The sequence below is a fragment of the Battus philenor genome, unplaced genomic scaffold, assembly GCF_028537555.1.
Source record: "Battus philenor isolate CCGP_79_NKW_IND1 unplaced genomic scaffold, ilBatPhil1.0.hap1 SCAF_2, whole genome shotgun sequence".
Taxonomy (NCBI): Eukaryota; Metazoa; Arthropoda; class Insecta; order Lepidoptera; family Papilionidae; genus Battus; species Battus philenor.
The window spans coordinates 8,521,649-8,543,472 of record NW_027181682.1 but is presented as its reverse complement, the minus strand read 5'-3'; the positions used below and the strand labels follow the sequence as shown (position 1 = coordinate 8,543,472).

General features: G+C 31.7%; 3 protein-coding genes across 4 annotated transcripts; 2 read left to right on the top strand and 1 right to left on the bottom strand.

Annotated features, from left to right (window-relative positions):
- Window positions 1-10,126: 10,126 nt before the first annotated feature.
- Ccm3 (programmed cell death protein 10 Ccm3) lies at window positions 10,127-12,621 on the bottom strand. Its single transcript, XM_068765260.1, has 6 exons — window positions 12,573-12,621; window positions 12,341-12,496; window positions 11,889-12,066; window positions 11,623-11,755; window positions 11,108-11,269; window positions 10,127-10,412 (listed from the first exon to the last, which is right to left on the bottom strand). The coding sequence occupies exons 2-6, from the start codon at window positions 12,410-12,412 to the stop codon at window positions 10,328-10,330; spliced, it is 630 nt and encodes a 209-aa protein (XP_068621361.1). The 5' UTR covers window positions 12,413-12,496; window positions 12,573-12,621; the 3' UTR covers window positions 10,127-10,327.
- Window positions 12,622-14,205: 1,584 nt separating this feature from the next.
- On the top strand, window positions 14,206-15,990 carry LOC137922022 (uncharacterized). Of its 2 annotated transcripts, none has more exons than XM_068764853.1 (4): window positions 14,206-14,272; window positions 14,390-15,152; window positions 15,304-15,579; window positions 15,765-15,990. In XM_068764853.1, the coding sequence occupies exons 2-4, from the start codon at window positions 14,414-14,416 to the stop codon at window positions 15,944-15,946; spliced, it is 1,197 nt and encodes a 398-aa protein (XP_068620954.1). In that variant the 5' UTR covers window positions 14,206-14,272; window positions 14,390-14,413; the 3' UTR covers window positions 15,947-15,990. The 2 variants fall into 2 exon arrangements, with proteins under 2 accessions (XP_068620954.1, XP_068620953.1); XM_068764852.1 differs by having other exon boundaries at window positions 14,390-15,155.
- Window positions 15,991-19,275: 3,285 nt separating this feature from the next.
- On the top strand, window positions 19,276-21,422 carry Arpc5 (Actin-related protein 2/3 complex, subunit 5). Its single transcript, XM_068765277.1, has 3 exons — window positions 19,276-19,542; window positions 20,514-20,585; window positions 20,946-21,422. Exons 1-3 carry the CDS (start codon window positions 19,402-19,404, stop codon window positions 21,183-21,185), a joined length of 453 nt encoding a protein of 150 aa, XP_068621378.1. The 5' UTR covers window positions 19,276-19,401; the 3' UTR covers window positions 21,186-21,422.
- The last annotated feature ends 402 nt before the right edge of the window (window positions 21,423-21,824 follow it).

The window sequence follows — 21,824 nt, the reverse complement described above, 5'->3', positions numbered from 1 at the left end:
TATCTTATATTTATATTTAATGTTTACTCTAAAATGCTATTTGATATAATATGAAATTGTAGTATGTATTATTTGTTACTTCATATATTATCTAAATATCCTACATCTAACATTTTAAAAATCTTATTAGTAAAATATATATTCACAATTATTATTTAAACAAACTTGTGATGAAATTTATGCTAATATTATATAATATTAATTTTTTTATTCTGTATCCTTTCCTACATTATACAAAACAAACTATTTTATTCTATCTAATACACATAACATACAGTATTTATACATGTAAATCATTTTTTACTTCTGTTCCTACGAAATATTTAGGTATTTGATATATTTTCCATCCACCGCTAATACATATTTTCCCATAAAGTAATCATTGCATATTGTTTGTAAGGAATGATTTTCTCTAAATCAAATTCATACGAGACAAATTCGTGTTTCTTTTGCTGAGACCAGGTATATTTTTCATTTTTGAATGTACTTAAGCGTGCTGACACAAGTTGTTAGATGGTAAAACTTGAATGATCACCTCTATTCTATCGGTAATAAATTGTGATACAACAAACAGACACTTGACCCGTCAAAACAGCGTATTATGCAGCGTGTGCGCTATTAGCATAGATTTACTTAGTGATGACCGTCGTGAGACGCCATTGCATATGCGCCCGCGCTCCTCACGCCCCCTCGTGTACCCGCCGGCCCAACTCGCCACCACGCCAGCAGATGCTTCATTAATATTTCATTACGCATCGCATTAGAGGCGGTTGCCATATCGTCAAACTTTTCATCCACACATCTGTCTGCTGAAACATGGAAATTTATCAACTCTGAAAACATTTAAGGTAATATATGTAACTGCCAACAATGTCTATCAATATTTTATCTGGATCTTCGTCACTTTTTGTTACAAGATCTGATATCTAGGCGATGAATTACGTGTACGCGTGTGGGAACTTACATACATCTGGTAAAACAAAAAATAAAATGCCCAAATATTGTTTTAATTACTATTGTTGATTAAATATATCAATTGGTTATTTTTAAATAACTTAATATAAACTCATGGCCATTATTTATTTATTTTTTTGGTTTAATATGGATGCTACTTAGGGTAATTGGTTATAAGTGTAATAGTTTAGGAAGGTGAATGTATAGCTCATTTGCTTTCAATAAAAGTATCGTACGCCCTGTGCAAAAATCAATGATTAAGAAATAATATATAAAGTAATAATAATGATGAAAGAAAAATATTTTTTTAAGTTCAGATTACTATATACTAAAAATAATTATTGTTTGGTATTCTTTCTAATTTTGTACTACAGAAGTTATTAGTCTGTCGCATCCAATAGGAAAAATAAACCGGGAAAATATTTTAGAGCGCTCATTTCAAACTGGGTGCTTAGAAATAAGCGAAGAAGCGCTTTTTGCTAACTATTGAGCTATAAATTCACCCTTTGAAGCTTTTATACATAGTAACTATTCACTCTATACTTTGCTAATAGTTAATTATCTTGTGTACACGCACAATTTAAGAAATTTAAATCGATTGAAACAATTATTTTTCTGATTTATCACATTCAAGATCTACTGGGACTGCATGAAGCATAATCCATCGTTAAACTTTTATGCATGTCGATCTGTATAATGTTACAATTTGAATGGCCTGTATAAATCACGATCGCAGTTTCAGTTATCGAATGATAATATTTCCAATAACAAATGCTTTGTTTTGCAAGCAGGAACGAGATTGATGTGCAGCAATTATAGGATGCTCCTGGCCCATACATCTGAAATGTGTTGCATCAACAAATAGCTTTTTCTGTAGTCTACTATGCTAATCTGCAAATGGTTACAAATGGTACTACTGTAAGACGATCGATCGTCGGTGAATAACGCTACAGAATATAAAAATCACTAATCTGTCACATGAAGTACATCTATAATTTATTTGAACTAACTTTAAAGATATATTTCTTATTATTATCTTTATAACATAAATTATGGGTCTGATAGTTATTTAATATTGATGAAGATAATTGGTTTATTTTAAGTTACAAGCACCTTTATGTTTTATTGCCACAAATAATTGACAATTATTATTGAGAAAAAAATTGCAAAAAGAATATTTTTTAACATAAAGTGCGTCACAAAGTTATAGGAAATATGCAGAAAGTACATTAAACATTGTCGGCAGGGTCTTTTGCTAAAATTATTTTGTTTTGAAAATTTGGTAATATCCCTTTTAATACATTGTTTGTTTCATCTGGAAATCAAATCAACAACAGATAGACGCCCACTGCGAGGCGTAGACCTCTCCTAAACTTCTTCCAGCGATCCTTTAAATATATCGTCAATCCACCTAGCCTACTAAAGCCGCATCTACCGGCTCGTATTACTGCTCGTAGAAACTTTTTAGCAAAATATCGTATATGATAAATACTATCTATGATATACAATTTTTTGCTTGAGGTATTTTACCTCCATTTACCAAACACATTAGCTAGGCAAAACATGGCACTAGCTAATGAATAACAACACATAAATAAAGATAACAAAAAAATATGATGGTTGGGCTCGTACCCTGAGAAGTGAAATGGTTTGTCTCATGATATATATTAATTTAATTAGCTACGACGCCTTTACAACGTAAATAAGCGTTTACGCACTACTGCTTGACAGCTAAGACAGGCGCCACGAGATTGCCAATAAATTTTAATGCTTATAGATGATGATATATGCTTGTTTAGAAGGTTACCTATTCACTCTTCATTTGAAGACTCCGTAGTCATAGCTTCCTGGAAACAACGACGTCGGTAGGTTGTTCCATTCTTTGACTTTCGCACAATAAAAGTAGTTGCAAATCAATTAGTACGGACTCACGGGATTTCAACCGTGTAAGGACATCGCGAATTCGTATTTTGATCACCATCTAAATTCATCATCAGGCAACCGTCCTACTCATTTGAATTTGTGATTCCCTTACATTTTCATTCATTTACATTTAAAGTATGAAAGATTTGTCACATATCGGATTCAATTCATCAGTTAAACTTGTGTGTTAATATTATATTTGTTATTGCAAAATTCAATACCGTTGCGATATGGACGTTCACATACGGAGCTTTCTGAATAACTAATATTAACCGATATACTTCAAATTTAAAAAAAAAACATTCTAATATTTATTTATATAACTTGGAATTTAAATAGCTTTGTGTATTAGACATTTAAAATCTTTTCAACAACCATGAGCGTAAGATTTTAATCTTTACTTTTTATTAGAATTACTGTAATGTTTATTAAAAACTATCCGTCATGTATTACAACAAAATATTTACCAAAGGTTTTAGATATTGTATTTACTATCAGATGAATCACACTGACCTTTCTCGTAGCTGAGATCCCTCGTACAACGTGAAGCGTCTGCTGAAGTAAGCTTAGTAAGTCTAGTGGTTTAATAAACCAGGCAATATATGTAAAATAATGTAACAACGGATCTAGAGGAAACCCTCAAGTTTAGGAATCGAGGCGCTCTGCCACTGCAAACCTAGCCAAAATTTAAATGCCAACGGGCAAAAAGAACTTTCCTTCCCAAAAAACTTTATTTACCATTTAACATTACCAATAACACCATTACCATTATTACCAACAGTAAAACAAATAAGTGATATTAATTAAAGTTCATATTTATTTACCATACGTGTGGCTTTATTCTATAAAGGTGTATATATCAGACACTTTCATCTGTGACTACGACTTGTCTAATCAAAGTTCAAGTTAAAATCGATTACACCTCCGCTTTAAGGCTATGAATATTTTAACTGATCCACATGATGGACTCATTGTTAAGATTTGGTGTCATACGCTGAACTATTCTGATTTGATCCGGAAAGAAAGTGTGACCTCCTATTGTAGAAAGTGAATATTTAAATACAAATTTAGTATTTATAATTCGTGTACAAGGAATTGAAAAGCGTAACCTGGTGTACACATCGGTCGTTAATAATTATTTTACATAGGAAGAGTACTCTCAAAATACTCATAATACAAACTCATCGATGAAACATCATGGATCAATGAACATAGTATTCACTTGGCTTAGGCATATAAAAAAATCTCATTAAGATTAGAAGAGGGGATACGCGAGGTTAGGTTAAAAAAAACTTGTACGTGGAAAAATGTGAGGTCGTAGACCGCGAGTTCCCGTGTCAAGTGTCACGGGCAAGACCGGGCGCGACTTAGCGAGGCCAAAAAGCACGACCAGCTATTGTCCGTTGTCGCACGACGAGACGAATCACAAAGCAGGCCCCATGACCCACGTCAACGCGCTCACGAAATCGTTCATTTCACGATTCTTTTCACTGGAACCGATATCTAATCAAACTGCTAAAACTGGTTAGGTCATTTTTTCCCATGAACAAATTAACTACAATAATATTAATAGAAAATCAAATTTCTGAAAAACAATGACTGTGGGTAAGTAAATAAAAAAGTCTTAATTTATTAAATTAAATTCCTATTACATATAACATTCACGAAAAAAATTCACTTCACACAAAAAGACACACTAAGTATGTAAACTGTAAAATTTATTTACGAAATAATAAGTAACTTTATTAAAAGTGGTCGGTTCATCGAAAATGGAAAAATCGACGGCTTTAATTTATAAAAAATATAACAAACTTCGGAGCACATTTGTAATTGTCGAGAGAGAAGAGTTTTATTTCATACAATTTTTTGGGTAGGATAGCTAAAAACATATGTAGATTTATCGTTACTTAAGTTCATTACTAAAAATAGATATAGTTCAAAATTAGCCATAATCCACATAGAATTTCAAGTAACAGTTGCCACAGCTTGTTAATAGTACACACACTGGACACTATTTTACTTAGTGACAAGGCTAGTAGGTGTTTCGTCTTTTACCTTGTGGTAAATTATAGGTTTTTAAGGTACAATTACTCAAGACTATATACAATCCTATACAAAAGCACATCTACGTTCGACGCCTTTTTACAAAGGCGTCGGACGTAGTTGTGCTTTTGAACAACGGTTCGTCTCATCATCCCAATACTTTAAAGAGCTAATGCTCTCAAACCACACATGATGAGCATTACATCACCCGTGTCAAACGGTCACTGATGAGCCAAAACCAAGTGGACTGTAGACTAGGCGGCCCCAAAACTTAGTTTTATAGATGTAATGTCCATGAACATGCAGAGGTAACCCTTCTATAATACGGTTGCTTAAGTTCCTAGAAAATCCCGTGTTGTGTGAAACCGTGTTGTATGAAACCCAGAGTTAGTACAAAGGGTTGTGTTCCAAAAACTTATTAAAAACAACATTTTATACTTAAACATAAACTTAGTTTTTAATTAAATATACAAATGTATGTAAAACACAAAGAAAAAAAATAATTTATCACAACCTTAATTTAATGAATTTATTCTTCATCACTGCCCAGTATAATCAACCGAGAACGTTTTTCATGGGAAAGATGTCGCTTTCACTTTCACATCTTTTAGAAATTCTTACTTATACTCTATTTAAAATTTTTGGGTGTTTCCCCTCTTAAAAAAATCCATAAATATCTGTAATCGAACTTTGCTAACTGTTCTTACTAGGTCCAGAGCTAAACTGTTCTGCAACTCCCTTTTGAATTTTCTGCTTCTTTCCGTGTAAGTATACAAGTAGTAGTGTATTCAAGATAAATGACTCGAGATTTTCCGTTAACTCTTTCAGACCTGAATTTTTTTGTATCCAATGAATATAAAAATAAAACTCTGTAGCTAAATTGATGTAAAATGACTAAGGAAAACATTGAAAAATTGAAAAAAATCCTGTTTGTCAGGTTTTTCAGAAAAAATAGTTTTTCTTTTTGTGTACAAAATGTGCACATCCGTCTTAAGTAATGTTAAGGGAGATAAATTTATAAATGTTTTTACTAGGAAATATTAATTATTTTTATAAAATTAACGAAACTAAGTACTAAAATACAATACTTATAATCATTTACAAAAAATAGATTTCTACTTTGAGAAAGGTAAATAATTGGCACATAGGTAAATCAGTCATTCTCCCCATTCAAGTTGCATGTTCCATAAGTTTATGTATAAAATGCTAAGAAACAGTTTTTATCTTTGGTAAGACAAAGGTGAACTTTGCATTTTATACATTTAATCCTGGTTCTTTCCTTGCATCCCACCATTTTGCACCGTGTCCCAAGTCCCTCATCATGGGAAATGCCCAACACCTTCTCACGCTACAGGACGAACGTCTCCTGGTCTTCTTGGAATAATTTGCGGTAATGGGCTACTGCCACTAGACCGTCCTCTTTTACCGATGTTAACTTTATTCCTCAACACCAGACTTTCAGCCAGCTGACGACGAAAGTGAAGCAACGTATGTTGTATATTCTTAGGTATGCTTAACAACGTATTGTCAATTTGGTACTCTCGGTACCTACACACCTACACTACAGCCAAATCAGCATGAAATATCAAGCGAAGAGTCCATTATTTTTTTATGAAGGTCCTGTAGTAGCTCATGCCTTGTTCTAATAGGTCAACTCCCACCATTGCATGATTGTATTTCCTGACCACTTCCGGGCTTTCAACTTCAATAAATTTCTTAACTTTCTTACACCACTTGTTGACTAAGTCTTTTTTACCAATACCAACAAAATTTGAAGCAAAATGGGTAATCTTATTACCCAGCCACTTGACTACAGTTACATCTTTGACATAACTACTAACTTCCTGAGAAAATTCTCGAGGCTTTTTATTCATTTCTTTGTCGCTTAGTAGCGATGGATTGGCGAATCTATTGATGCGCCAATCCATCGCTTGAGCTGTACATGCAGCCATTATGTCCTTTTGTTTTATAATTTGTAATAAATGATATGACGAAAAGTAGTTGACAGCTCGTGGCCCTTGCTTTCTCTAATTCTCTTTGTGAGATGAAAGACAATACTTAACTGCACCGTACCCAATTTTTTTTGTCAAATTATTATCAAGTTCTGGACTAGAGCTTTGATAAAAAGGAAAATCATAGCTTGCCCATGTTAACCACATAAAAAAATATTTTGAGCCCCCACGGAAAAGGTTTACCTTTTATGTACTGCTCGGCAACATGTTTCCCAGTGAAATGAACTATGTGTTCGTCAATGTAAAGTTTTTTTCCAAGCGGTAACTCTAAACATCGATTCCTAACAGCATCAAATATTGGTCAAACTTTGTAAAATGCCGTAGTCATTTACGCCTGATGTGTACATTTGTGTACAAATATAAAAACTGTGATAATTGATCCAAAAATATAATAACAAACACAAATTATGTATTACGTATGACCTTAATAATATAACACATCAATTCATATTTTTGCAGTGCATAAATTTAGCTATTTACTACTCTTTAGAAATAAAATGACGAGATTATCTGCACAGCTCTAACTTTGGGCAGCCACTGGTCGAAACATGTCGAAAAAATCACATAGAATGCTAAGAGATCGCTTTAGTAGTATCAATTTTAGAAGTTTATAATGTGGACATATGAACACAAGCGTTCTCAATTGCACCTGTAGCGAAATAAATACCAAAACATTTTTTTGTATTTTATGTGTACATTTGTGTACGCCAGGTATGAAAGGGTTAAGCATAGGCCTTCTCGTAATTTTTTAATGTAAAATTCTGAACTGCACAATCTTCACCAGAACTAGCGTCCTGAAAACGTTTCATCCAGAGATGCCATTTTCATCAAATCCGCTTCAATAACTTCTTCTACAAAATCTTTACTGACTTCAGTGGCCAAATCCTCAAAATCTACGCCTCCTATTGATTTAGCAACTTCTAATATGGCACCAATTTCATTCTCTGATGTTTCACGCATGTTTTCTGCTTCAACTGAAGATGGTCATATCTTCCTACAACACGCATTTAAACTTGATGTTTTTATTTCTTTCAGCGACAAAGATGATTTCGATTAGGTTCTTGGTTGAAAATGTCTTCCAAGCTTTCATTACGCTAATTGATTGCGAATCGAGTGCGTCTTAACGTTATCGTAAGGATCTACTTGTGTAATACTTTTTAAATGTATAAATAAAACCTTGATCCTATAGTAGGAGCAAGGAAGTAGTGTTGGGTAGAAGGACCACTATTCTGACGTTGGGATGAGTAAAATCTTGTGGGTGGCTTGGAGAATTATCTAACAGTAAAAACACCTTGAAGCTCAAAATTTTTGGCTAAAATGAAGGCCAAACTCTTAGCACAAAACAATTTGGAAACCAAACTTTAAATATTTTTTTTTACCCAATCTTTTGATTTGCTTTCCAGTATACCAGCAAGATGTCTATATTTAGGTCTTTCAGTGCACGAAGATTCAAAGGTCTATAAACAAGGAAGGGTTGTCATGAAGTCCCCCACTGCATTACTGCACAAAAGGAGCATTAGACGATCTTCTGAGGCCTTAAGTCCGGGTGCAGATTTTACTTTTTTCAAGGTAAAGATTTTGCTTGTCATTTTTTTTTCCACATAAGCCCAGTTTCGTCGGCACCAAAATGCATATCTGCTGTGTATTCTTGCTCGATTATGTTTTGAATTTTTTCTTGATACGTCCTAACGGTTTCGTGATCAGCCGACGAAGACTCCCGTTGGATTCTAATGCTATAAATTGTAAGACTTTTTGAATTTTTCAAACCAACCTTTACTCGCCACAAAATCTGGGTTGACAGAGGATTTTCCTCATCAGCCCATCAGATCCGATAGCGATCATCAATCCAAACGCTGAGTACCTTTACCATGTTCTCAATTAATGGCGATCTGGAGCGAGCTCAACCTGCGAGCTGATCCTGCGGTAACTGCACTTCCGGTTTCTTTTTGATTTTTCTTGATGATCCTGAATGTTGCTTCATTCAAATTAGGCTTCTCTGATTGTGGCACGTTTTTTCTCCTTTCAATAAACGATCTAAGATTTTTATCTTTACTTCTAAAGAAATAAATTTCCTCTTGAACTTTGTTTTATCGCAATCTGACTTTGCTTTAAGTTGAAGCTTAATGTCTTAATGATAAAAAAATGGTTCACTAACACACCGTGGCTCGAGTTTAGACTACCGACTAGCAACGTGAGACATTTTTGTTTTCAGGCCACGGAGATGAAATTAAATAACGTAAGTAAAAACACATAGAAAACCTACTTCTCGAGGAAACACACATGCATCTTAAACCAGAACTATTGTATGGGTTGCCTAATTATCATGCAATAGTTGGATATTCCAAGTTTGACTGGGCGTACCCTAGATTTCTACGGAGGACACAGGCTATGATAAAAGAAACAACTGCGTTCCTCTTCCAGTAATTAGGAAGTGACTTCGTGCACGTAGCTACCAAAGATACATTAGCCACTTGATCCGGTCATAAATTAGTCAAAGGTTAACATCGCGCAGAAAACTCTTATAACTAAACACTCCCCGTTGGTGACCGTCTCAAGTGCCGGTTTATGCCCTGATACCTAATACGCATCAGGCCTATCGAATCGTGCGTGCCTACATAAAGCAGTTTTAGCAACAAGTACAGTTAAGGATTTATATACATTAATTGCATAAATGCGCTGTATCTTTAGGACAGCAAGCCTCACCGGGGCTGTACAAATATAGAGTTGTGTGTACAAGAATTCGTAGTTTTCTCATCACGTTATAGCGAAAGCATGTTATAGGATTCAGTATTCTAAAAGGGTTCCCGAAATTTGCGAATCGCTTTATAGCGAAATCGTGAAAATGAGAGCTAACTCATTGGCCATGTAAACCGTTTTGCTCGCGCTTGCGGGTTTAGTTACCATTTACTTTTTAAAATCCATTCGAGCCGTAAAGAAATGATCGCCCTTGAGTATTTATTATATACATCATACCTGGCACCAAACCCAAAACTATATAGGAATGCATGGGTGAAATAAGCTACATTACCCACAAATTAATTTTATAGACAAACAAGAATAGTCCATATTATATAATATTGAAAAATTTAGTTATAACCAAAAAAAAATTTTACATATTTGAACCTACAAACACATCTTTATTTTATGAAAAAAAATGTCTTGTACAGAAGAATCTTTCAAATAAATATAACACTTTCAAATAAATTTGAAGATATTTAGTCTTTAATCTTCATACTAAACTAATAGTATTTAATACAACAATTATAGTTTACTTTTAGGATTTGGTATTAAAAACCATTTCGTTATTGAAATTATTGAAGAAAAGACAACAAAGATAAATTATTTAATATTGCATAACAACTTTTAAAGTAACATAATTTGGAATTAATACACTACTACTCTGACTTGTTTTTGACAGTGTATAAGATTTGATTAGTTTGATGAATCAGATACAGTGCACTCACAAAGACTGCATTAGCCCTGAAATCAATAACACAAATAAGAATTTTAATACAGAAAAAAAATTAAGAAATGTAATTCACAAAAACACATTCTCTATCTTTTCTTATTTTGTTTCCACACTTTCTCAAGTATTCATCATCATAATATATATAAAATTAAAGATCTCATACGATATATTTATATAATTTAAAAGATATAGCCAAGTTAATATATTTTTTTAAATATATTAGTTGTAGTTCAAACATATTACCTGTTGTTAGTAGTTAGTAGTTGTATAATGACACAAAATTTGGCATATGAATAAAAAAAACATCTCACACAGCACAATACTGGCTTAGCTTGTCTTAAGAACAAAGATGGCAAACTATAACTGCCTAATATATCACATGATTTTGCACCCCATGAACCATAACACCATATAGAAAAAGCCCAAGCCACAAACAGAGCCACTAGTAATCCATGATGGCATCATACTACTAAGGATTGTATATAAAAATAAGTTGATGGTTAGACAGTTCCTTTGTGCTAGAAAAGAATCTTGGTAAATACTAAATTAAAAAGTATTAATCAGATCTTATTTAAACATAGATAAAGCTTTAAACAAATTATAAGAATTATGACGCATGACACATGTGCCTTAAGCATTGTATTTTAATTCAGAAACATTCTATATACATATAGCAAAGAAATCTTAATACAAATCATATACTAACTGTCCTTCCTTAAAGTATTCCTTTAGTGTGTTAGAAAACCTCTTTGAATATTTTACAAATTCTCTTTTTCTCTGTTCTAATGCTTGCTTGCCTGGTCCAGGGGTATATGTTGATACCTCATTAACAGCATCTAACAGCTTTTTGATAGCGGATGCTATTTCTCTAAAACATAACATAACAAATATCAATTAGCTTTACCAAAATGAAAATAACTTTACTTCAAAAACCATCTTAATCTTTTGCTTAAATTCTTCTTAATAAAAATGTTGACATATTAAAAACTTTAAGCTGTTTCTATATAAAAAATTCCTTATGGTGTGTAACTTCACAGTATTAGATAATTATAAATTATGCAGGAGCCTTTGTGCAATCTTGAGACATACAATACTATATATCTCATTAGATCAGTAATTTTAGCAGCTACAGAACATTATTTCTCGAAACCGATAAGCTATAAAAATTATAAGATAAAAAAATTATATAGAAATAATATATATGTAAATTTAGATTCTCACTTTATGGTCTCTAAAAAAGTTTTACGGTCAGTAATTTCATCAGGAATTCTACTCAAGATTTTCTTCAGAGCTGCTGACTTCTTATTTAATTCCTGAAAAGCTTCTTCAGATCTATTTAATTTCAAGTCAGCACCTGGAATAAAATATTTACTTCCAATTAACCCTCTTAAGCAAATATTTTAACTTATCATCATTATTTCTTCTATCTAACCAAAATAAAATATATTTAAAGTTTTAACTAATAAAAAAACAAGATTTCTTCTTACATTCAATTTCAGTGAGAGTTCCTTGAAGTCTGAGCAAACTTTCGTTCATGTTGACTGGTATATCAGCTCTTCTCATTATTCCAGCCACCAAATCATAATTAAGTCCCGGTACCACAGCCTCAGCCTTTGTAAGAGCGGCGCGTAATGTTTGAGATGCACCCAGATCATATTTTTCTAACTATAATGTCATAAAACGGAATAAAGTAAATTAGTATAAAAAAACTGCGCAACAATAATCTTTTGCTATAACTTCATTGAATACGATATGATTAGTATAAGGTTAAGAAAGCTATAGATAATCGACATTCGAAGGCAGCATAAGTTAGGCAATTCATATTACGATACATTGTGAGATTTCGACATCGTGATAAAACACTTGTTGTGTGCCCTTTCGGTACATTTATTACGCGTAATGTTGAACGTTTTAATATACAAGTTTATCAATGTCTTACCTGAGTTAACACAGGTCGTATTAGAACAGGCAAAACTAAAGAGGTAACAGGTAATTCATCGCCCATTGTCATTATGACCAATTTTTGTAACTATATTATATCAGAAAATAGTATAACTATATTTAGAATAATGTGAAATATATCTTCCTCTTACACCTAAACAAAAAAATTCAATACAAATAACATTTAAAGAATAGAAACGAAAATATAAATAAGGATACAATCTATTTACAGTATTCACGTCCAAGTCCACAAAAAGAGCAACCCATAGACAATATGTGTTGAATATGTAAGAAACTATATGTTTTAACTAACAGATTATAATTAATGTTGTTATTACAATTGCAGAAGCCTTTATTTCCTAACATTAACTAAGTTGTACGTTATTTGTGCAGATTTAACTGCTCACAAAATATTGTTAAGCCTATTAATACAATATTTAAAATTTTAAAAAACATTTCTTTGAGGACAATATTTTTTTAGTTCAGGTTTAAGTACTTCCCCTGTCCTGGGTACAAAAGATAACAGTAACAATAATAATTTATTCATTAAATTTTCTTATTCATCCATTTATTTCTCTTTAGTTCGTCCCAATTTCGTGCATTCCGTTTCATTCTTTATATTCCTTTCATAGCTCGCCTCACTTACGTCGCCTTCCCTCAACAAATAACTACAGGTAGTGTATTTTTTTACTTGTTTATTTTATCTTCCTTGCTTTATTAAAGAATTTACACATTTTAATCTGTGTTTTTTTACTTCTTACTTTTTATTTTCTTAACACTATCACATATCACATATTTTCTAATGTATCATAATTTGTTCCTATACATTTTTTATCCTATATTATACTTAGCCTATTCATTTTTTAGCTTATTTGTTCTTTATACTTACTTCTATAACCCTCCTGTAGTATTGTAGAAAGGTTCGGCTGCCTTGAATTTCCACCAGCGAGGCAATGGTATCCTCGCTGATCCTATCCTGCTACCAAGACTACCCTTAGCGCGCCAAATACTGGACAACCGGTGGTTTGGTGCGCCACGGTCTGGTCCACCTTAGGGTCACAGGAACACGAGGGACTCTCCACAAGTTTAAGCCTATGTAGGTACTCAAAGAATCACCCGTGCCCTGAGAAATAGTTAAGGTTTTAATTTTTTTTAAATAAAATTTCTTAAGATTTGTATTAGAAAAATAAAAAATTGGAAAAATCCTAGAATTAACTAAGCTATTAATATTTCAATACGATAAAATAATCAACTTGGGCATAAAATATTTTAATAATGGCATTTGGAACAATAATGCAAAACGAAGTTTAGTTTCTTTTGCTAATAAGTTCAACGTCCATATTATAGATAATGAAAACAACTCCAAATAATTTTTAATACCACATAATGGTACTTTCAACAGTATATTAAGTATTGTTAATACTATATTAATAATATATTTTATTATTATAATAGTCTATATAGTTAATTAATAATAAATAATTTATGTGAAAGAACAAAAGTGTTGGATACTCGTGCTAAGTTAAACGAAGAAGGAACTTTTGGAGTTAAACAAAAGCCTATGTCATTGCATTAATTTCAAGTTTTCGAGATACATAATATCAACGATTCTAAAATACTTGAAATATCTAATTAAATAATTTGAGTTGTTATATATCTGTTGATAATAAATTTTAATTAGTTTGATAACGAATTTTTCTTTATTATAGGTGTTCTGTAATTGATACAATGAATTGTAAATAGTATTAAAGGAACATAGTTCTTCATAGTTCCATGTCGCTCAGTGTTTTTACGTAATTTTTTTATATCATCCGTAATTATGTGACAGTGACAGTGACTTTTACAACTACTTACTAATGTCAACACAGTAGTAATTTGATTTAGAATTAATGGTTATTATCTTTTCATATAAAAAATCAATTTACGTAAAGTACGTAATGTAAATATTTTTATAAATTTGTATTTGAGTAGCTAGTCAGATTTAAAAATTCCGTCAAATTCAAAAACTAACTTCTAAATATTGTTATTTGGATTATAAACATTTCAGATAAGAATTTCAAATTGCGTTATAATGGCAAAAACAATAATAAAAAGTAAAAAAAGTAAATCAATGACGAAAAGTAAAATTAAATGTGTGAAAAATGATACAAAAAGTTCCATGGCTTCAAAAAAGGCTGTTCTTTTAGACAAATTGTTTAAAAAAGTTTCAAAAACAAAAGTTACGCGCATAAATTATTCTCATGAGGATTTAGCTAACGCTTTGAAAGCTATCAACAAAGGTATATCACTGAGAAAAGCTGCTACGGCATATGGAGTGCCCATAGCTACTCTCTCTAGAAAAAAAAGAAACCCTGAGACATCCAAACAAAAACCGGGACCAGCAACTGTTTTTTCTGATACTGAAGAACAAAAAATAGTTGACTGGATTTTTTTCAGAGCTCAGCATGGTTTACCAGTAACAAAAACTGAGCTTTTAGATTCTGTTCAACAATATGTGAAATTATCAAAAAAAGAAACTCCATTTATTAACAGTCGACCCAGTCGACATTGGTATGAAGGCTTTCGAAAACGGCACCCTCAAATGTTAATCAGGAAATCACAAAACTTGGCTCACAGAAGAGCCATATTTAGTAAGAAAAAAATACCAGATGAATTAACAGAAGATAGACAAACACATCTATTAACCTTTGAAAATAATTTATCAAAAAATGTTCTGAAGGAATTTAAAAGGGCTTGGCTAAATCGGACTTGGCCCAGGGACTTACAAGTGAGAGGCTTGTTCAAATACTGGCTTGCCATTAGTAAAAAATGTGGTAAATCATTATTTTCTACATTATAGATTTAACATTTGCCAGATAACAATTTTATTTTAAATGAATATATTTATAACACTGAAACTTAATAGATATGCATGTGGATATTGTTATTTGTTTATATATAATTTTCATAATTTGTATGTAGGTTTTCATGAAGAAGAATTCACATATGAAGGAGTGTTGTTGGAAAGTTTAAACTTAAGACAAGAACAGACTGTGAATAATTTGATATATGATCAAACCTTTACTGTGAATGGTAATAATAATGACAATATGATTAATGATCATAGTTATTATTCCAATCAAGAATTTTCTCCCTTGATCAATTATCCTGAACAAAACAAAGCAGTACCTCCTGAAGCACTATACATAATTATAGTAAAAAATGACCCTCACGGTGTTGTTCCTCAAACTCAGTCAGGTAATAATTAAGAAGTGGTTTAAATTCATCTAATTTAGTTGATATTTTGTAATAAGAATTTCATGATGAAGTAATATTTCAATTAATAACATTGGTAATCAAACAAGTTTTTGTATAAATTAAAAAATAACCCTTCACAGCTAATATTGACTTCATAATTTCTTAAGAAAACATTTATTCTTCAGATACTCATGGCACTTCTGCTTCCACCGCTGCTTCTGATACATCACCTATTGTCAATAATTCAGAGGTTCAAAGATGTCCTACATTTACTCAATGGATGAAATATGGCATGAATAAAGAAAATGGTATATTAAAAAAAGAAAGGTTACAACAACAAAATTACAAGAGAAGAAGTATGTGTTAGGTGAAAAACTGAAAAAATCACTAGTTACATTGGAAAATACAACAAAAAATCAAAGAAAAACAAAATCTTTGTTCAATTTTTGATGTCTTGTATTTATTCTTTAATTATTCATCCAATGTTTGAAACTATTCTTGCCACACTTATTTTTTAAGTGAATCTTTACTTTATATATTAACCCTTTTTTATTTTTGTAATATTGGAATGAATGCCATCAGATATTCTACCAGTCAATTATAGATAGTTCAGTGACAATTAATAGGCAGATGTCTTTCAGTTATATGAATTTTAACTTATAATATAGTTACTTATAAAAACATAAATAGAATGAAATAATATATCTTGTTTATTTATGTATATAAATAATAGTCCACATACTATATGTATGTAGGTTTATTATCATATTAATAGCTACAGCTAATCAGAGCACAAGAAGTTACAAATATTACTTATTGCGGAACATTGGCCATCTCTATCGCAATATGGGTGATACTTCAACTCATGCATGGCTTAACTCATTATTAATTCAAATGTTCAAGCAGTTTGGAGGTGTTTTAGTTCTGTTATTTTGACATAGTTCCATTTTGACTTGTGTATGATTAATTGTCCCTCAAATTGTTACTGGTAAGATATGTTATGGTGTATCAAAATGAGGGTTTAGAGTGCATAGTATCAATTCTCTTCTTACATGGTCAGCAGGTTTAGGTGCAACAACCTTTTTTTTAAAGGTGATTTTGTGTATCTACATTTTCTTGTAGGTGTGTCAGTCGCATCAGGTAAATATCCGGTATTTTAGTGTTCTCTCGTGCATGTGTTCTATTACGCGTTCTACTTCCACCTCAATATATTTTTTTTCTCTTTATTATACATTCAAATTTCTATTTGTCAATGTCATATATTCTTATTTGAACTCTCGCGACTCTTTAAAACTCCTTGTTAACTATGACGTCTTTATGAAAAAAAAAAACGAAATAAGAAATGGAAAAAAAAATATAATTTCTTATTTCTTGGTTTTTTTTTACTAAGTTTATATCTGTCCTCTATTTTCCCTTAAACATCATTTCTCCTGGACTCAATCCTATGATGCAATATATGATCCTTATTTGTAGTTTTCTTGTACATCATTAAAAATCTGTACAGTTTGTATTTTACCAACCCTTCATGATCCATCGTAGCTTTAAAGTTATATTTCACAGTTTGGACATATTTTTCTGCTTTGCTATTTATAGATAGATGAAAGATGTAAATTTTGCTTGAATTCCATTTTCAGAAAGTTCAGTAATTAGTAAGTCAAATTCAGTATATAACTTCTATAGAATATTGATAGTTGCTGTCGCTGTAATAGAATTTGTAAGTATAACTTCCAACCGTTTATTAAAAGCGTCTACTACTATAAGAAAGTATTGCTTAATGAATGTTCCAGCTTAATCAATGGGAATTCGTCTCTATGATTCAGGTATTTACAACTGTACACTGGTACTTTAGTAGCGTTATTTTGCAATTAACAGCATCTCTTACACCATTTCACCGTGTTCTCTATATCAGTATCAATATATTCTGCGCCACACGGTGTGATTCAGATGTCAGAAGTGGTGTGGCCCACACCACTTCTGACTAGTCTTCATAATTTTTTTTTAACTTTTAATTTACGATCAAAATCTTGTGGTTAACCTTGCTGTCTTTTAATAAAGCTAGAGATATTCAAACTGGTGTTATTGATATCATCTTCTGATTTGAACCGCATTGAATTGATCTTGTCCAAATGCATGACAGTAGGCTACTAGGTGGACCACGGTCTGGTCCACGCCCGGTCCACCGAAACAAGAGGGATCCTCCCTGAGCTTAAACCGGTAAAGGTACTCGGAGAACCGTGCCCCGTGAAGAGCTAGACCAAGACCGCGTCCACCTCGATACTGCAGAACACGCGGTATGCTAAGACGGCGACCGAGAGGACCTGGTAGGTTAATGAGTTTGGAAGTAGTTGTTCTTGACATTTAAGTCACCTTCCAAAATGAATCCTCTTCCAAGTTTGCAGAAAAGAAAAACAGGAATTTTTTTGATTAGCTAGAGGATAGGTGTCTTTCCTTAGGGTTTGAACTCTCTTCTGAATTGGTTTCCAATTTTTCCAGTTCAAGGTATTTTGGTGTAGTGTGGTGGAGATTTTGTACTTCGATTCTGAAATCTTTTTTTCTCTTGTATGCGTAAAAATATGACCAACGAGCCCGTTGATTCGTATGTGTCCTATTAGGTCTTTGTAGATATCAATGGACTGTGAGACAATTAAAAGATTATTGGTAGCTGTGTATATTTTTTTAGGTCGAGCATCCTGGCTGACGTCTATGCGTTTTTAATCAGTTAGACCTTTCCGCATAAATCTATTTGGGGCACTGGTTCCCTGTTACTAAATGTAATTTTTAGCACTTGGTGAACAGCTTGTTTCTATTTTTCTTTTAAGTTTACATTGTATTGGCAGTCTCTGCAATGTAGGCTAACAGTTTTTGTTCTCTGGTGATAAAGAAGAGATGTTTTCCTTTTCATTGTTGAGGCTTCCCGGTGAAAGGGTTCTAGATTATCTGCCTGTTGTTCTTTAAAGATAACTGTATTAATACTTAAACTACTTTTGATACTATGAATTAATCAATAACTGAACAAAAATAAAATGAATGTGTAGCGTTCAGGTAAGAACGCTTCGTGTTGCTGGCCATTACGGCCACAATAATTTATTTTAAATTAATCTTAAGCATTCAAATTCAAACGAAGATGAATGGATTCGAACGCCGCCGGTGCTGTCGTCGTCATTGCATTTGGATTAATTTTTAAGGAACAAATATTTGTACGGGTAGTTCACAACTAAACGCGTATAAATATTTCATTTTGTGTTCTATAATTTTGGACATACCTCCTCCCGATACACATGTACATGTTGTTTTATTCTATTCCATAGACACGTTCACTAAAATTAGCCTTAAGACTTTTTTGATAGCTAAACTCACTTCATAACAATTGTTAACACTTTAGTAATCAAATAAAAACTTTTTTACAAATCTATTTTGTTTTATATAACATAAAATAAATAACTCCTATTCATAGTTTTTTTATTATACGGCCCAAGCCTTATTGTTTATGCTTCACCTGTATACTTATTTTCTAATACAAACATTAACAATTTCCTCAAAAGGAAACATCATATCTAAGTCGAAGAAAGATTATTCATATTAGTTTTTTTGATAAGGTGTTTGCTTAAAGATGTTAAGTTTTTATTCATTTTATGTATTCCTTATTACCAAATGCTCAACCTCACTATGATGCTGAACACATAGCAACACTGATATTGTTAACTTAGTTTTAGTAACAATAAATTAATCCCATTCAAGAGAAGGATTTATGACAAATAACAAGTAAAACGTTAGAAAATCATCAAGGATTGTTTAGTTTTTATTCATTAAAATTAATTAAATATGGCGAAGAATACGTCTAGTTCAGCGTTCCGTAAAATAGACATCGATCAATACAATGAAGATAATTTTAGAGAAGATGAAGCTGAATCATCTGGTCCTGCTGGTCCTGATGAAGGGGAGATTTGCGGTTTACTTAACCAATATCCTTTTCATAATATTTAATTTAATGAGTTACTTTTTGTAAATGAATGGAAGTACTGAAAGTCTGAAAAAATGTGAAATAATCTTCTTTGATATACTATTAAAGTATTTTCTCATGTTTACAGTTGCCACAGCATAATGTTATTACTTTGTATATTTTTGATACCGATAAGATATATTCTCGTTGCTTGCATACCAGTCTAAATTTAAAATAAAAATCATTATGTGTCTAAGTGAGTCAAAGGTTAGTCACCTGAGATTTCTGATATATATTTATGTACAGGTTTTTGTTTTTGAATGTTCATGTATATAAGTATTCACAGATATGGTTATCACAATCAGGAAAATTTTTAAACTTGATAACTACTGAAATATTATTATTTTACTGAAGATTTTTTCCAAAGTTGGTCAAAGTAATTTTTCTTAGAAATAATTTGTTTTTCCATATTTCCTCAAGTAAGGCATATAGTAAATAAGAAAGGACCAATATCTAGCCACCAAGATATTGGTCCTTTCTTATTTAGGATGGACTTCCGCAATGTAACGCCTGAATCCATTAAATATTTAAGGCATATAGAACCAAAAAGCTAAATTCACTTCGGCAGTTTTTTTACATAACAAAGCATTTTACAACCATAGATATAGTTGATTTTTATTCTAAGATGAATTTTTGGATGGAATTTGTGATAGATATAGGCGGTTTAGGTGTTGAATAATTGATGGAAATGTTCATAAGTTTAGTGATGCTTAGGTTGCCATTATCAAGTGAAATTTTACACTATGTGGATTTAGCTGCTTTTGATTCTATACACCTTAAGCGAAAAAAATCTATATTTAGGTGATTTAAATTGAAAACACTGCCATAATAATAATGCAGGTATTGCACAACCTATATAATGTATACTTGACTTCTACAATTTAAAAAAATGTTAATAAGTCAAACCATATAATTAGCCTTACATATAAATACAGGAAGATATACAGAAGCACTTAAGCTAGTACTTGGTAATGCACCACTAGGATCTTCAAGCCAACAAGTAAAAGTATGTATTACATATTACATTTTTATTGTTTTTAAACATTTCTTGTATAGACAAACAAACAATTCTATATTGTTGCTTGAATGTTAGCTTGTAAATTTGGGTATTTAAGAAAATAATGTAATATTTAACGAAAAATATCATTAAAACTTTAGACAAAGAAGTGCTCTGTAGGTTGATAGTACCTTACTCTCATTGTTTTAGATCACTTTGATACAAACTACATACTTGTAATAAAGAGTAATAAAAAATGGCAAAGCAGTTATGTTAGTTATTTTTTCAGACATGTAATGGAATTGTTTTATGTTTTGTAAATTTTGCAATTTGTTAATTAATATTCCATATCTATTTTTCTGTTTACAGGATAATGCTCTTGCTATCACTTTAAAGGTTTTGCTGGCCATAAAATCTGCACAAATAGAAGAGGCTGTTGGAAATCTGTCACAAGATGATATTGATATTTTAATGAAATACATCTACAGGGGTTTTGAATACCCATCAGAAGGTTCAAGTGGACATCTATTGTTGTGGCATGAAAAAGCATTCAATATTGGGGGCTCTGGTTCTATTGTCAGAGTTCTTTCAGACAGAATGAGAGTTTAAAATATATTTAACATATAAAATTGTAACTTAATATATTTTTAATAATTGTATAATATTAACTTTTTCCATTACTTAAGTTTACCCAACTTGCTTAAGATCCACTTAAACATTAAGTACCACCAATGTGTAAATTACTTTTTTAATTTAAGATTTATCTTTATTATTGATTGAAACAAGTTTGGAACACGAAAATAAAATAGCATTATTAAATAATCTGATTTACAATTTATCTGCCTTTGTTTTCTCTTACATTAACCGTTTGAGTCCCAGACGATATTGAAAAAACACTTAAAGACAAGCAGCGCGATCGCGGTTTCCCTATATATGCACGAAAATACCCAAGAAGCGCTTGGTTGATTTATTGTCGAGAAACACCAAGGGGCGCGATAGCGCTTGTATGTGTATCACACTTAATTTTCGCGCGATTTAGAAAAGGAATTCATCCAGTATGTTTTGATAAACACCACTTCTACAAATTATAATTGTTACTCTCTATTTAAATTCTTTGTAAATAAATATTTCAAGTTTTTTCGATTTTTTTTAAAAGCTGACAAAAACTATTTTTTTTTTTATTTTGTTATGTTTTATTGTATTTTTATAGTACAATTCTACATATTGTAAAAAATACTATTTACTCCT